The following is a 15,129-nucleotide window of genomic DNA, read 5'->3' as shown; positions in this document are numbered from 1 at the left end:
AAAAGATAGACTTTTCGCTCCTAAACTGTTTGTTCACTAGATATCCTTTTATAAACAAAATTTTTATGAATTAAAAAAAGGAAAGCATATTGATTTGTCACTAAAAAGGGGACAATTAGACTGTACTGTTTGCTTCCAAAGAGTTATTTCATCTTTTGGGTATATATCCAAACAGTTGGTTACATGTCACTTATTTCTTAATAAGTCGGAACAAATATAAAAAATTGCTTGTCCACAAATTTTGTACAGATTGAAAAAACTCGGGAGAATGAACTGAGTCAAATAACGAAAATGGAAAAATTATCTGACAAGCATGACCAGGTAATTACTCGCCTTGGCCTACATCATTTGTTATAGCCATAATTATAGAATAATATGCTGCGGAAGGCAACTATCAAATGCATATTCTCGTCTTTAGTTTAGAAAATATTGAAGCATCAACTTTTAATGAATTAATAATTTTAAAATGTTTAGTTGTCACGTATACTTGATACGTATACGCATACATACGCAGTGATCCCTGTATTATAGTAAGCAACTTTTTTTATTTTAAATATCTAAAGAGGCACAACTACTAGAAGGGAAACCCCCATCAGTAATGTAATTTTCTTCTCCACGCAACTGATTTTTTTATGTACAAATGTCAAAAATAAATGGTTTTTAATATATTATTTCTTCATCTTTGTTTCCGTAAACAAAACATGCTTTTGAACTAAAAAAAACCATTCAAATCAGTACATGTCAGCTATTAATCGTTTTTGCTTTTTTACCCATGGGGTCGTATTTCATCATTGACAATTTGGGAGAAATTCTAGGACGGCTTTTGATGTAGTTGTAGCCAGTACCAGCTGAAGATAACAATTTGACAAGAATAACTCTGGCTTTTGCTTTTTTGGCCATGGTTGAATTGAAAGCTTTTTTAAAAAAAAGGAAACCCCTTTCATGGGGGGATGTTTCTCTCCAGCTAAAGTGAAAATCAGTCACAATGTGGCGGAGTACAGCATGAAACACATGGTTGACTTGTATGCCAAAGCCATTATGTCTTGGCTTCTCTGCTATAAATAAGTCTTTTTGATATCATATTTATGAAGAAATCAAACGTTAGTAAATGAAAATTTGTCTTTGGAGAAAAGATGAATGCTTTGTGCTTTGTTTCAATGTAATTTGACTTGATGCTTTGGCCTTTTAATACAAAAAAGAAGGACTGTGCCAGTAACGCAATAAAGAACACTTTAAAGCTCATGATTTCATAAGAATAGGATTAAATGTGTGATATACATATGTGATTTTTTCTATCAAACTGTGTATCAAAATAATCATTTGAACAATACGTATATATTCCGACAGTCCAGCTAGTCAAAGCGGGAAGAGTAGAATGGTTGTAAATTGAAAATTCTACAGCTTATAGTAAAAGTAATCAATTTTAAGATTAATTTAAGAAAACCACTAATTCAAGTCTACTCTTTATTCAATTAATTTAAGTTCCTGTAGTCCAAATAATCACAGACTCAGTGAAAATCTAAGAGCGTACCTTTTTTTCCTGCAGAAAAGAAGGCGGAAAGCAACATTCAATTTCCGGATTTGCTAAAGGAAAAAAAGTCACTATGCCCAAAAGTACTCCACACAAAATAAACGCACTTTTTTTTTCAAAGCTTTGCACTTTTTTTTTTTTTTTGAAAAAGGGGAACATGTTTGACGAAGAATCCTTGTTTAATGTCTTTAGTGGTGAAGCAGCAACTGACAATTTTGATGATGTTGACGATGAAGAAATATTAGACGATGTCGACGAAACCACACAAACAAAACGTCGTAACAGTATCATCGCTGAAGATCAAAATGCCAAGAAACAAAGAACAGAAAGTAATGAACAGCAAAAGATGAGAGAAGAAATTGAGCAACAACCAACGCCGATTGTTGCTGATACGTTTGAACAAGAGACTTCGAGACAAGTAGCCAACATTGCAGGTCTTCAAGGACAAGCAGCTGTAGCAGCTGAAGGTGAACAGATCGTATTGAGTCATCAAGTGAGACATCAAGTTGCAGTACCTCCCAATTATCCCTATGTACCTATTTCTCAACATGTACCACCTGCCGATCCTGCTCGTGTTTATCCATTTACTTTAGATCCTTTCCAACGCGTAGCTGTTTCTTCCATTGAACGCAACGAATCAGTTCTTGTATCAGCTCACACGTCAGCAGGTAAAACTGTAGTCGCCGAATATGCTATTGCTCAGTGTTTAAAGAATAAGCAACGAGTTATTTATACATCTCCAATCAAGGTACATTAACCCCTAATCATGAAACTGCTTCTTAACAACACTCTTCTATAGGCTTTATCAAATCAAAAGTATCGTGAATTTACAGAAGAATTCGGTGACGTAGGTTTAATGACGGGTGATGTGACAATCAATCCTCAAGCATCCTGTCTTGTTATGACAACTGAAATTCTACGATCTATGTTATATCGTGGTTCTGAAGTTATCCGTGAAGTTGCTTGGGTCGTTTATGATGAAATTCACTATATGAGAGATTCAGGTAAGGAATTTATCAGTGTGTATGTATTATACGCAAATAGCTAAAAGCATGTTTTGTTGAATAGAGCGTGGTGTTGTTTGGGAAGAATCCATTATTTTGTTACCTGACGTTGTTCGATATGTCTTTTTATCTGCTACTATTCCTAATGCTATGGAGTTTGCAGAATGGATTTGTAAAATACACCAACAACCATGTCACATTGTCTATACCGATTTCCGCCCTACACCACTTCAACATTACTTATTTCCTGCTGGTGGTGACGGTATTCACTTGGTTGTGGATGAAAAGAGTCGATTCAGAGAAGATAGTTTTCAAAAGGCTATTGCTGCTTTGAGCGATGGAAAGGGTGATGATCCTAGTGGGACTCGTGCACGCGGCAAAAAGGGCAAAACATATAAAGGCGGCAATGCAAACGATGGACCGGCAGATATATATCGAATCATCAAGATGGTTATGATGAAGAACTACCACCCTGTCATTGTATTTAGTTTTTCTAAAAAGGAATGTGAAGCTAATGCACTTTTGATGTCCAAGTTAGACTTTAATGATGGTATGGGAAAAAGACTTGCTGAAAAACAGTATATTTATTTTATTCTATAGAGAATGAACGAGATATGGTATCTCAAGTGTTCACGAATGCTATATCCGGATTAAATGAAGATGATCGACAACTTCCTCAAATCCAGCAATTACTTCCACTTTTACGTCGTGGTATTGGTGTTCACCACGGTGGTCTTTTGCCTATTATGAAGGAAACAATCGAAGTTTTATTCCAAGAAGGTTTGTTGAAGGTTCTGTTTGCTACTGAAACCTTCTCTATTGGTCTAAACATGCCTGCCAAGACTGTTGTCTTTACCAGTGTCCGTAAATATGATGGTAAAGGTACACGTTGGGTCACTTCTGGTGAATATATCCAAATGTCTGGTCGTGCTGGTCGTCGTGGTCTTGATGAGCGTGGTGTTGTTATCATGATGATTGATGAAAAGATGGAGCCTGCTGTTGCTAAGGGCATGGTAAAGGGTGAATCTGACCGAATGAATTCTGCTTTTCATTTGAGTTATAATATGATTTTGAACTTGCTTCGTGTGGAAGGTGTCAGCCCCGAATACATGCTGGAAAAATGCTTTTACACATTCCAAAGCGACTCTAATATCCCACAATTTGAAAAGCAATTAAAGCAGTTGGAAGAGGAAAAGAACAGCATTATCATTAAGGATGAAGAAGAAATTTCCGGTTATTATGAACTTCGAAAGCAGATTGATACTTTTACACAGGATGTACATGATGTGATGATCCATCCTACTTATGCATTACCATTTATGCAACCAGGTCGTTTAGTACGTGTTGAACATGATAAGATGGATTTTGGCTGGGGTGTGATTTTGAACCATCAAAAAGTCTTTGGCAAAAAGAGGGCTTCAGACGGAGAAAGGGAAGTCAATTATGTTGTAGATGTCCTGTTGAACTGCTCTCAAGATAGCTCTCTTGCAAAGGATGCTGCTGGTCAGCCCACCGGTGTTCGACCGGCCACCAATGATGACAATCGTAACTTATTGGTTATTCCTGTCAGTTTACGGGCCATTCAAAGTATTAGTCACATTCGACTTGTCCTTCCCAAAGACTTGCGGTCATCCGATGCACGCAAGACTGTTTATAAATCTATTTTGGAAGTTAAAAAAAGATTCCAAGGAAATATTCCATTATTAGACCCTATCAATAACATGGGCATCAAAGATCCTTCTTTTCAAAAATTAGTGAGCAAGATTCTTAACTTGGAAAAGAAAGTGATGGAGCATCCTTTATCAAAATCAGAAGACTTACCAAACATGTACGAGGTTTATACAAAAAAAATGGAAATTGTTGACAAAATGAAGAGCTTAAAGAGAAAGCTTGTTGATGCACAATCCATCGTACAATTAGAGGAACTCAAAAACAGAAAACGTGTGATGCGAAGGTAATTTTTTTTGTTCTTTTCTAGAAAATATATCTCATGTATTTTTTTTAATAGATTAGGATTTACTACCTCATCAGACGTTGTGGAGATGAAAGGTCGTGTAGCTTGTGAAATCAGTACGGGTGATGAATTGCTATTAACAGAAATGATCTTCCAAGGTGTGTTTAATGACCTTACAGTGGACCAATCTGTTGCTGTCTTAAGTTGTTTTGTGTTTGATGAAAAAGTGGATGTCAAAGCTAAATTACAAGAAGAATTGTCAGCACCTCTTCGATTAATGCAAGAAACAGCTCGTAGAATTGCTAAGGTAGCTACTGAATGTAAAATGCCTTTGGATGAAGAGGAATATGTTGCAAAATTCAAGCCAGAGCTGATGGATGTTGTGTTTGCTTGGTGTCAAGGTGCCAAGTTTTCACAAATTTGTAAAATGACCACGGTATATGAAGGTTCACTTATCCGTGTGTTTAGACGTCTTGAAGAACTTTTAAGACAAATGTGTGCAGCAGCTAAAAGTATTGGTAATACTGAATTGGAGAATAAGTTTTCTGAAGGCATCAACAGAATTCACAGAGATATCATTTTTGCAGCATCCCTTTATTTGTAATCCTTATGATTACATATGAATAATAACAATAAAATTATAAAGATTCTTTAAGCATACTATCTTGAAGGTTTACTATTTGTTCAAATAATTGTTCATTATTTAAATTGGCTTGATCCAGCTGTAGCATTTTATCTGCAAACTACACAATTTATCAGACGTTATTTTCATTTAAACGCCTATTACCCAAAGTAATCTTCGTTCTTTTGTTATTTCCTTTGTCTTTTCATTGTTGTAGAAGATCTGTTTATCTTTCTTTAGCTATCAAATATAAGTTAGGTCATGTTAAGAATATAACATGATATACTTACATCCTTGACAATTTCATAAGCCGCAGACAAAACCTGTTTAGGTAAGCCGAGTAATTGAGCAGTCTGAAGTCCTAAAGTTGAAAAATGAATTAGCTTATTGCTGTTTTGTTAAGTCTATTTAAAACCATAATGATTTTCTGTAGATAAATTTCCATCCTCAATTCTATATTGATAATCAATTAAACAATCCCTATTGTTCATCTTTAAATGATATTAGTAAATCAAAAAGGAAGAATGTGTTTTTTTACCTTCACATCGACTTTAAATTGTAAATTGACTACATTTGGATATATAACCAAAGTTCTTGTCAATTCATGAAAATGAGTCGCAAAAAAGCAAAATGCCTTTTAAACAACATATAAGGGAGAAGTAAATATTAATAAAAGGATTATACCTTCGTTTGAATCAATTCTTCACAAACTGCTGCTGCTATGCCTAAGGCGTCAGTAGGTGAAGTACTACGGCAAAGCTCATCCATCATGACAAGGCTGGAGTCCGTAACATTTTGTAGCAAGTAGGCTGTTTCTCTCATTTCTGTCATAAAAGATGAAGTGCCAATATCGGAAAAGGCATTATCGTTTGCTAGTCTAGAAAGAATCTATTTCTTGTCAACATATACTTTTTAATGTACATGCTCATCTACCTGGTCACAAAGTCTAAACGATGCGTATTCAGCAGGTACACTAGACAACAAAAGTCAAAAAGCATTCATACGATTTCTCTTTGTTTTTACAATGATCCAATGTGAGCCATGATATTCAATAAAGCAACCTGTCTTAAATAGGTTGATTTACCACTCATATTAGGTCCAGTGATTATTTGAAAACTGCTTGATAATGAAGCAAACGTATCATTGGGTACTAAGGGAAACGTCAAGATATGATCCAAGATGGGATGGCGACCTGACTTGATGGCCAAAGTACCTGAAAAATCAGGACGAACTAATAATCATGAAAACTTGGCAAAAAGAGAGTAAATGCGATGATTAACTTACTGTAGTTGTACGAGAGTCTATTTGATGCAAACGATGCAAGCATGTCCAAGATGGCAATGGCTTCCGATGCTTTATATAAAAAGTTGATATTCTCTCTAAAGAGTTGTAATAACTCGGATATAGTTCTATTTTATAAAAGCTTAAATTCCAATAAAAAGCAAGATGGTCATATTTACTTATCAGACATCAAATAAACTTCTGCTAATGATTCATTCATTCTACTGTTTTTCTGAAGCTTTTATAATTAGCTTTTTAGGTGACTGTCTCGGTTCCTTTTACCAGCTCCAAAGTTGTAAACTGAAGCACTTTTCTCTTCTTGACAACGTTAATAAAGTTTTCAGGGAGTACTTTGCCGTCCTCATCCGACAGTTCACTTGTAGATATTTGAATAAAGAACCCATTCGAAGCACTAAATTGAAGTTTCATATTTAATTTGGTACTTTCTTTTGAAAACGATAAGTTTAATACATATATGGATACATGTTTTTATATACCAGAGTACTCGACTACTAGCTCATAAATATCTTCGATGGCTTCTTTATAAGCTTGTCTTGCTATGTATATGTTGTATTTATTTCAAAATACATATTTTCTATATAAAGCTACTTGCCTACATCTAGTAAACCATTGACGCCAACCTAAGTAAGAAGGAGAAGTCAGAACAATACATAAACATGTATATGTCACATTGATACCTTGACCGCATAGCATTTCTGGTTCCTAATGCCCAAGCTTGTCTTTTGAACCCTAACATCTTCATTAATAACATTACTGATTGCATTTTCAAATTCGTCTATTTATCATCAGTATTGTTATGAAAATAGCATGTACTTTTGTTTACTAAACGCAGGATCGGATAATATCTACAGAGATTATTGGAATAAAACATATTTGCTATACTCATTTTATTTTTTTACCTTGTGTATTGTTTTTATCAAAATACAACTGTCATCCTTATATGGCAAATAAGACACAACGTTCTGTATAAATTTGATTGTTTGCTTCAACCCGATTACTTGATTTATCTTTGATTCTGAGTATTGTACCGCCAAGGTTTGTTTCCTACTCACTTTACGATCCACTTTGGGCACCTTGACGATGAATGCAATCGAATGATCGAGATCCACCAGGGATTTCAATGAGGATTGGATATTAAACAAGCCCTCTTCACTCTCAAACAATTCATCTACAGCATCTAAACGGTCCATGATGATGTCTAGACAACAGGGTGGTTGCAGGATATTCATTCGAAGTAGTCTTTTGCCCATCTGAGTACATGTTTTGTCAAGGATGCCCAAAAGTGTATTTTCCGTACGTGTGTTAGTTGTGTTTATGACAAGCTCTAGATTTCTAGCCGTAATAGAGTCTGCAAGGAATTGAGCATCATCATATACAAATCTTTCTTTACTCACCAATCATGACCGTTCCTATTTACAACAAAGTTTACCTTTCGCTATATTTTCTATAAAAACCAAATAGTTTTTTATACCTTCTGCACCTTGATAAGAAAATTTGATTGTGTGATCTGCAAACACAAAATCTTCATTTTCTAATATAAAACGGAATGTGCCTGAAGTAGCTGCCAAACAATAAAACCTATTAAAAAGATATTGTATAAAAGGGCAAAATAATTTATATAACCGCTTACTTTGGGGATACACCAACAAGTAAGCCAGGAACGTCTTCTTGTAATCCATATTTTTTTATATAATCAATGCCTGCTCCATCATTAAAACATCTGCGAGATAAAGTGGTGATAGTGATATGTGAATAGTATTGCTCGATCAACTGATACAATGTCGAATTGCTTTCACTGGCCTCCCTTGAAGTCATTAATATCTTTTGTGGATCATTTATGTCAATCTTTTGTAACGTTCTTGTAAATGTAGGTGTGTCAGCAAACTAGCCTTTGGAGTTAACACCATATTGATTATGTATATACATACGGTGTCTTACTTGTGATAAAGTGCACTCACAACTATTCATATCAAATAGACAAATGCCAATCTCGATGGCAATGCCCCTTCCTTCTGTAATAGCCATTAGACATTTAGACCTTTTTGTAATTGTACTCATGGCTGTCATCGGTCTTGCAAGTATTTCACTTCTGTCAATGGTGTTTACTGTAGATGCCAATAATGATAAGGATGGTTCGTTCAACATTTTAGAAATAAAAAGAAAATGACGACAATTAATGTACTCATTAATCATTTATTCATTAAGATAGTTGTCCTCAATAGCAATTATTATAATAAAAAAGACTATCTTTAGATATGTAAATATATCTTTTAAATTGCTCAATGTTGACTTTTCATATGTTAAACATGTTTTTATGCTTATTTTTGTCCATCATCATAAACTTTTGAATACTGTTGATGCATACATAACGTGTTTGCTTTAAAACTTTTAAGTTCAAGACAGAAGAGGATAGTTCTACTAAACTGGTGGATGCTTCAGATCAACTTACTTTAATAGCACTATGAACAATAAAAGACAGCGATATAGGCTCTCTTTCCCACCTTTTTTTGTATTTTCTTTGCAAGTATTCATGGCTGTATTAAAAAAAGCAAGTAAAGCAGTTTCGATCAAAGGAGCGACTGGCAAATAAAAAAAAAAAACAGATTTTGACCAACTTGATTTTGTAGCCCTTTTATTTCCAGTTGAAGTGGATGTGTTAAAACAGATGGGATTCATTTTGCCGGTTAAAGCTGTCTTTTTGATCGAACAAGTTCCTGATATGGAAAATGGGGCAAATCTAATTGTTCCCTGACCTGATTTGGGCTGTGAACCTAACAGCCTCATCGTTTCTTTAGTGACCAAAGAAGAAGAAAAGTGAACGTTGTACACGATAAACCTTCTTTTCTTTCTTCTCGCATGTACTATTCTGACTTTGAACTAATACAATAAGATTTTCTTATATTTCAAGAATACAGCCGAGAATTCAAGTATAAAAAAAGTATTTATTGCGATTATCCTATCAAAAAAGGAAAAAAAGGAATTCTTTTGGTTATCGACAAGTGAAGATGACGTTTTCATAAAGGAAATATCTCTGTTACACTTTTTTTTTTCGGAAGGAAAACCTTAAGCCACGTATCATTTTAATTCCCAGTACAGTTGCATAACTCCTTTCTAAACAAGGGTTGCGTCTTTTTTTCCCTTTTTTCCCTCTCTCTCTGTGCCTGTGTATAAACTATGATAAAAGAAGAACCAACAAATAAATCGATTCCACCTGATATTCTATTAAGAATATTTAGTTATTTACCTATACCATCACTTGCTAATGTAGCACTTGTTTCAAGAAGATTTAAAGTATTAGTTTATGACGACGAAATTTGGGATGAAAAGTTACGCATCATGTTAAAGAATGATACAGGAGCGCTTACTGCTATGTTTGGTAAATAAAACAGATGAATATTGAACATGTTACTCATAATAACAATAGAAGGAACAGGTGCAACGGGTTCACTTATTGATGCCAAAGATAAACTCTATATAAATAACAAACCATTAAATACACTGATACCCGGTATGTTGACTGATCCCTTTGAAGCACGTGCAAGAGCAAAATCAACTGGGTTATCCAAAGAAAGATTTAAAACACTTTATAAGCAGCTGATACCCTATTATGTGGATTTGAGGGATAACAATAAGGAATCGAATAAAGTATTGCAAGATTATGGGAATCAACCCGAGGTGTGTGGACAGATCATTAATCTACTGATCGGATTGGGTCAGTGTTATGTAATGGAGGACTGGAAAGAGGTAAAGGAGAAGGATAGGATAGTGAAGAAGGGTGCTGATGATTTATTGATATGATATAGCTGAATGAAGCAGTAGATGCACTATCACAATACTTTGAGAGTGCAGCTTTACATGAATTTGAAATAGCTTATGATGCTCGTGATGTAGACAGTATGAGAACATTTGCAAATGCTTTAATCATGTTGAATGGTGGATTCATTTGTACTCAGACTTATATACAAAAACATTCTATATTTTACGACAATCCATTTAAACCAGAAGATAATTTTGTGTAAGTTTATCATATTAAATGACCCATTGTGCCTATTGCTCATGATATAAATAGTGAATCAGCGGATGACTTGACACCTTTCAAGAAACTCATGTTATTATTAACAGACGACCTAAAAGAGCAATCCAATTTAATTTCAGAAATATTTCCAAGTAAAATGGATGTATTTTATCTCTTTGTAGATCGAGTATTTGAAGATGTGGTAAGGTATTTCCCCTTTTCTTTCTTTTTTTATTGTTTATTAAAGGATTATAAACATGAATGGTTAGGTAGCAGAATTTGTAGCTCATCTATTAGGAAAAGCGATTCAAATGGATGTTAAAATATATTTAAAGACAATGTCAATCGTATTGGATTCTACTCGTAAAGTGATTGATGTTCTGACAAAGGATGAAAGTTTACCAGAAAAGATTGAAAAGGATCGGGGGGTGAATTTATTGTTCAAGTTATTTTTACCATTTTTGGATGATTATCTTTATGAGGAAAGTCAGTATGCAGAAAGAGTGACGAGAAGACATATTGAAGAATGGGTAATAAACAATAGAATAATAATTTGACTAGTATTAAATCTATATAGAATAATAGGTCAGCTACAGTCGTAGATCTCTCTGCACGTCTTACAAATCAATCACGCGAAACATTTAAAAGAAATTATTTGAACGCGTTCAAAAAAGTAATTTCGCTACCAGTAGATTTTGTTTCTACTGCAGCTACTACTATCGCTTCACCCTTCCAAAGGTCGTCATCTAGTATCAGCCAAAAAAGATCTTCTACAAATTCAGTCTCTTCTACAGCGCCTTCTACTGCTTCATCTGAGAATACAAAGGATGCAGCAGTTCAATTAGAATTTGCAAGACAAGAATTAGATATGCTTCAAGATCATCTCTCATTAGAAATATCACTTCAATTGATACATATTAATAAAGAATCAGAAAGAAGAGTAGAACAATTTATTGATATTGGATTTCCCGGAAGAATGAAGGCAGATATACAAAAGACATATGAGCAAATATTTACTCAGTTATTAAAAACACTGGGTACATCCCACATACAACCTGGTTTTGAAAGGTAAGATGATGGTGAACCCTATCTTTAACTCATTTGGCTTTATTAGTGCAATGGCCCAGCTATCTACTTTTAAACCTAATCCTTATAATCTAAGTGAAGATGTACCACCGTTAACTGAACTATTTGAACTTGTTCATGTGGCTGATGTCATTCAGCAAATGGTTCAACTCTATTACGATGAAGAAATTGTAAGTTTATTGACAATGGGTTGATTTATATAGGATACTCAATAAAGTATAGACAAAGCATATAGACAAATTAGATTTTATGAATGATGTCAACAAAGAAAAGAAGGCATTTGAAAGACTGCTAGATGATTGTGTAGCGCAAGGAATGGACCGTGGTATTCAAGTCTTGTTATCTCAAGTAGAATTCATTTTGACTCATGAACAAGCCAAAGAAGATTATAATCCACCACCTAATGTATTCCCTGAATTAAGACCAACCAAGGTAAATGATAGAAAAGAGCAATATGACTTATGATTGAATGATCTCTATAGGCTTGTGAAGATACTATTCAATGTTTAAAAGCAAATACTTCCATATTGGCAGGTGCAGCTGAAAAGGGAACAATGGACTTGTTTTTTAGTGAAATCTGTCGACGATTTTTTGAGTAAAGTAGTCAATGTTGTTTGATTTGAGTTAACATGTTTTTAAATAGAATCTTGTGTAAACATTTAAAGTCACAAACAGTGAATGAACAAGGTGGATTTCGATATATTAGCGATATGAATGCCTATTATAATTTTATTTCATCACTTCATCAAAAGGACAGTACAACCTACTTTTTAGCTTTGAAATCATTAGCCAATATTTATATTATCGATTCAGCTTCAGATATTAAATCTCTTATTCATGACTTGGAAAGATATCATGGATTGATGAGAGTAGAAGATTTATTTGAATTTGCTGCTTGTAGAAGTGATTGGCCGATGATTAAAAGAGTGGTTCAGAAGGATATGACGGATTGTTCGATTATGTAAATTTATTATTAATAAAGGGATTCAGTAATAAGAATCATGATAAGGATAACTATAATAATAATAATAGTGAGGATAATAATAATAGACGTCATCATCATCATCCTCTTCTTCACTATATTCTGTATCTGATTGATTTGTATATAGCAATTGATTGATCTCTGCTTGGTTGTCTTCAATCATCTTTCTCAATCTTTCTTCACGTAATCTGTACGCATTTAATTTTTGCTGCCAAATATTCCTTTCATGTTCAAATTCTATTAATTTTTTATTTAAACGATATAGTTCTTCTTCATGAATCAATGGTTGTTGTTCTATTAGTGTTTTTTCTACAAGACGAGCTGGTTGTGGTGGCAGTGATGATGGTGGTGGTGGTGATGATGATGATGATGATGATGATGATGGTGTCACCAAGTTTCGAATTGTCAGCTTAGGATAACCCACGGCATCCAGTAAATCTGAAGGTGACTTTACTCTTATCGATAAAGGAGAAAAATGTCTGTTGAGTATAGCTAAAGAAGCTTGATCCATCGTTATCTTTGTGTTTTCTTTTTTAGTTGGTTTGTTTTTATTTTTTTTGCATTTAAAAATCTTTTTAAACATTATTATTTAAAATAGGAAAAAAGGGAAACAATAATAATAAAAAGATGCCTTTATAACAAACATGACGTACACCATGTGATTTCTTAATGTCAACTCATCCTCACTTGTAAAATATCATTTGATATCAAATCATAAACTGGATATAATCTAGTGCAAATAAACTTTGTAGTACTTCTTTTGAAACAAGATGACGTGTACCATACACATTCTGTAGTCTACCATCAGTTACACCCATACACAATCGCGTTCTTTTTTTTATTTTATTTTATTATTTTTTTTTTTTTTTTTTTTTTTTTTCCCTTTTAATATCTACATAAAATGCCAGACCCCATTTCAAAAGCACAAGAAGAAGAAATGAGTTCTGCTTTAATAGCTCAGTTACTGGCTGAAGACGCCTTATATCAAGGAGGAGTAGATTATTATTATGATGATAATAACATCAGGGAAGAAGACGATAGTTATGAAGATAACTCAGAAGATGAGTTTGATCCTCGAAAAAAGGGACGCATGAATCATGTTAAAAAAGAAGGTAACTTTCCAGTGTTTATTCAGCCTAATTATTTATAATAAGGATAGTAATGAAAAGAGGGCGTAAAAGAAAGATGATGGTTACTAAGGTGGTAGAGGATGAAGAAGAAGAAGAAGAAGGAGAAAAAATAAAAGAGCCATGCGCTATCAATAAAAAGCCAAGGAAGCCTGTACCTGAAGGTTATAATACAGGCGTATATACTGAATTGGAAGAAAAAAACTTTTTGGAAGGATTGGAACTATTCGGAAGAGATTGGGCCAAGGTATAGACATCAACATCTACCAATTTTTCTTAACATTTTTTTTAGCTTCAAGCTCATGTTGCTACAAGAGATGCCAATTCTATTCGAAGCCACGCTCAAAAACATTTCATAAAGATGTTTAGAGACAATATTCCTTTACCACCTAAAGTAAAAGAAACAGGTGATGGATATACATTATCAGGAAAGCCGCTGGATCCAAACTCTGCAGCTGCAAAGCCTTATTTAAAATCAATGACAGCAAATAAAATCGACAAAGTAGAACGGCAAACAAAGGAATTGAAAATTGCGGAAAATAAATCTTTGTAAGAACACATATTTGGATTCCCTTTAAACAATGAAAAAAAACCCCTAGTTTTTCTTTTTTTGTAATATAGAACAGATACATCCGACAAAGCAAGCGATTCAACTATATCTGATAAAGAGAATTTAAAGAAAAAGTAACATTTTATTAGGTTTATATATCAAAATTGTTAACAAATTTGAGTGTAGTGAGCCTGATTCTCAACTTTATCAAATCACTGTTCATTCCAACGCGTTATTAACCATGGATTTTCATGCACATTTGATGGCAACAAGCGTTGTTGGGTTCTTGGCTGGTGAATGGGATAAAGAAACAAAACGTAAAGAAAGATTGCTAAAGCGTGTTTCAAGAAATAATGTTTTATGATAATAGATATCGTGGTACGTGAAGCATATCCATGCGCTGCATCAAAGGAAGCAGATCCTGAAAGTGCCATTGAAACAAGGCAACAGATCGAAAAGTGCGATTTAAAAGTGGTAGGATGGTACCATTTGTCAGATAATAGTCAATGCACGCTTTATCAAAATGATGAACTATTGATAGACGCTGTTGTTTGTCCTTATCGTGACACTATTGAATCCGTCCGTTGGTTTCAAACGAACGATTCAAACAACGACAAACCACTGCTATACAATATACAAGAAAACGAAACAATGACTGATGAACTATTAGAAAGACTGGTACGAACAATGAAAAAGAAAGAAGACTTAATTCATAACCAAGCACATTTCTTTTGTTATTTTTATTAGCTTAATTTAATGCAAGCAGCATCATTTGAAAAAGAAGCATTCAATGAAAAATGGAAGCAAGACACAAATGAAACTAAATTAGAAAAAATGATTTCAACAATTCGTTCTCATATGCCTTGGATACAAAAGGATCTTAACGAACCCGACAAGGATGATATCTTTTTGGAAAAAGTAAAACAAGCATTCATGAAATAAATAAAATTCAGGCA

The 15,129-nt window shown here is 33.9% G+C and overlaps 6 protein-coding genes across 6 annotated transcripts; 3 read left to right on the top strand and 3 right to left on the bottom strand.

The window, feature by feature from the left end:
* Positions 1-668: 668 nt before the first annotated feature.
* Positions 669-900, bottom strand: RO3G_00988 (50S ribosomal protein L33; the record flags this gene model as incomplete). The annotated part of the gene is made up of 2 exons (XM_067655579.1): positions 669-712; positions 771-900. The coding sequence occupies 2 exons, from the start codon at positions 898-900 to the stop codon at positions 669-671; spliced, it is 174 nt and encodes a 57-aa protein (XP_067511680.1).
* Positions 901-1,688: 788 nt separating this feature from the next.
* On the top strand, positions 1,689-5,093 carry RO3G_00987 (uncharacterized protein; the record flags this gene model as incomplete). Its single annotated transcript, XM_067655578.1, has 5 exons — positions 1,689-2,279; positions 2,331-2,535; positions 2,600-3,085; positions 3,136-4,489; positions 4,544-5,093. The coding sequence occupies 5 exons, from the start codon at positions 1,689-1,691 to the stop codon at positions 5,091-5,093; spliced, it is 3,186 nt and encodes a 1,061-aa protein (XP_067511679.1).
* Positions 5,094-5,558: 465 nt separating this feature from the next.
* On the bottom strand, positions 5,559-6,438 carry RO3G_00986 (uncharacterized protein; the record flags this gene model as incomplete). The annotated part of the gene is made up of 5 exons (XM_067655577.1): positions 5,559-5,564; positions 5,650-5,745; positions 5,796-5,988; positions 6,135-6,342; positions 6,396-6,438. 5 exons carry the CDS (start codon positions 6,436-6,438, stop codon positions 5,559-5,561), a joined length of 546 nt encoding a protein of 181 aa, XP_067511678.1.
* A 443-nt stretch (positions 6,439-6,881) lies between these two features.
* Positions 6,882-8,228, bottom strand: RO3G_00985 (uncharacterized protein; the record flags this gene model as incomplete). Its single annotated transcript, XM_067655576.1, has 9 exons — positions 6,882-6,949; positions 7,010-7,033; positions 7,168-7,188; positions 7,237-7,258; positions 7,313-7,375; positions 7,466-7,745; positions 7,804-7,822; positions 7,885-7,991; positions 8,044-8,228. The coding sequence occupies 9 exons, from the start codon at positions 8,226-8,228 to the stop codon at positions 6,882-6,884; spliced, it is 789 nt and encodes a 262-aa protein (XP_067511677.1).
* Positions 8,229-9,587: 1,359 nt separating this feature from the next.
* Positions 9,588-12,915, top strand: RO3G_00984 (uncharacterized protein; the record flags this gene model as incomplete). Its single annotated transcript, XM_067655575.1, has 12 exons — positions 9,588-9,789; positions 9,838-10,157; positions 10,217-10,428; positions 10,483-10,630; positions 10,764-10,958; positions 11,006-11,496; positions 11,543-11,684; positions 11,737-11,946; positions 11,997-12,109; positions 12,158-12,475; positions 12,547-12,615; positions 12,798-12,915. 12 exons carry the CDS (start codon positions 9,588-9,590, stop codon positions 12,913-12,915), a joined length of 2,538 nt encoding a protein of 845 aa, XP_067511676.1.
* A 482-nt stretch (positions 12,916-13,397) lies between these two features.
* Positions 13,398-15,115, top strand: RO3G_00983 (uncharacterized protein; the record flags this gene model as incomplete). The annotated part of the gene is made up of 6 exons (XM_067655574.1): positions 13,398-13,608; positions 13,656-13,870; positions 13,916-14,172; positions 14,360-14,490; positions 14,544-14,851; positions 14,921-15,115. The coding sequence occupies 6 exons, from the start codon at positions 13,398-13,400 to the stop codon at positions 15,113-15,115; spliced, it is 1,317 nt and encodes a 438-aa protein (XP_067511675.1).
* Between the last annotated feature and the right edge of the window lie 14 nt (positions 15,116-15,129).

Source organism: Rhizopus delemar, genomic scaffold (assembly GCF_000149305.1).
Source record: "Rhizopus delemar RA 99-880 supercont3.1 genomic scaffold, whole genome shotgun sequence".
NCBI classification, from domain to species: Eukaryota; Fungi; Mucoromycota; class Mucoromycetes; order Mucorales; family Rhizopodaceae; genus Rhizopus; species Rhizopus delemar.
The sequence above is the reverse complement of the archived record's forward strand: the minus strand, read 5'-3'. Positions and strand labels throughout refer to the sequence as shown.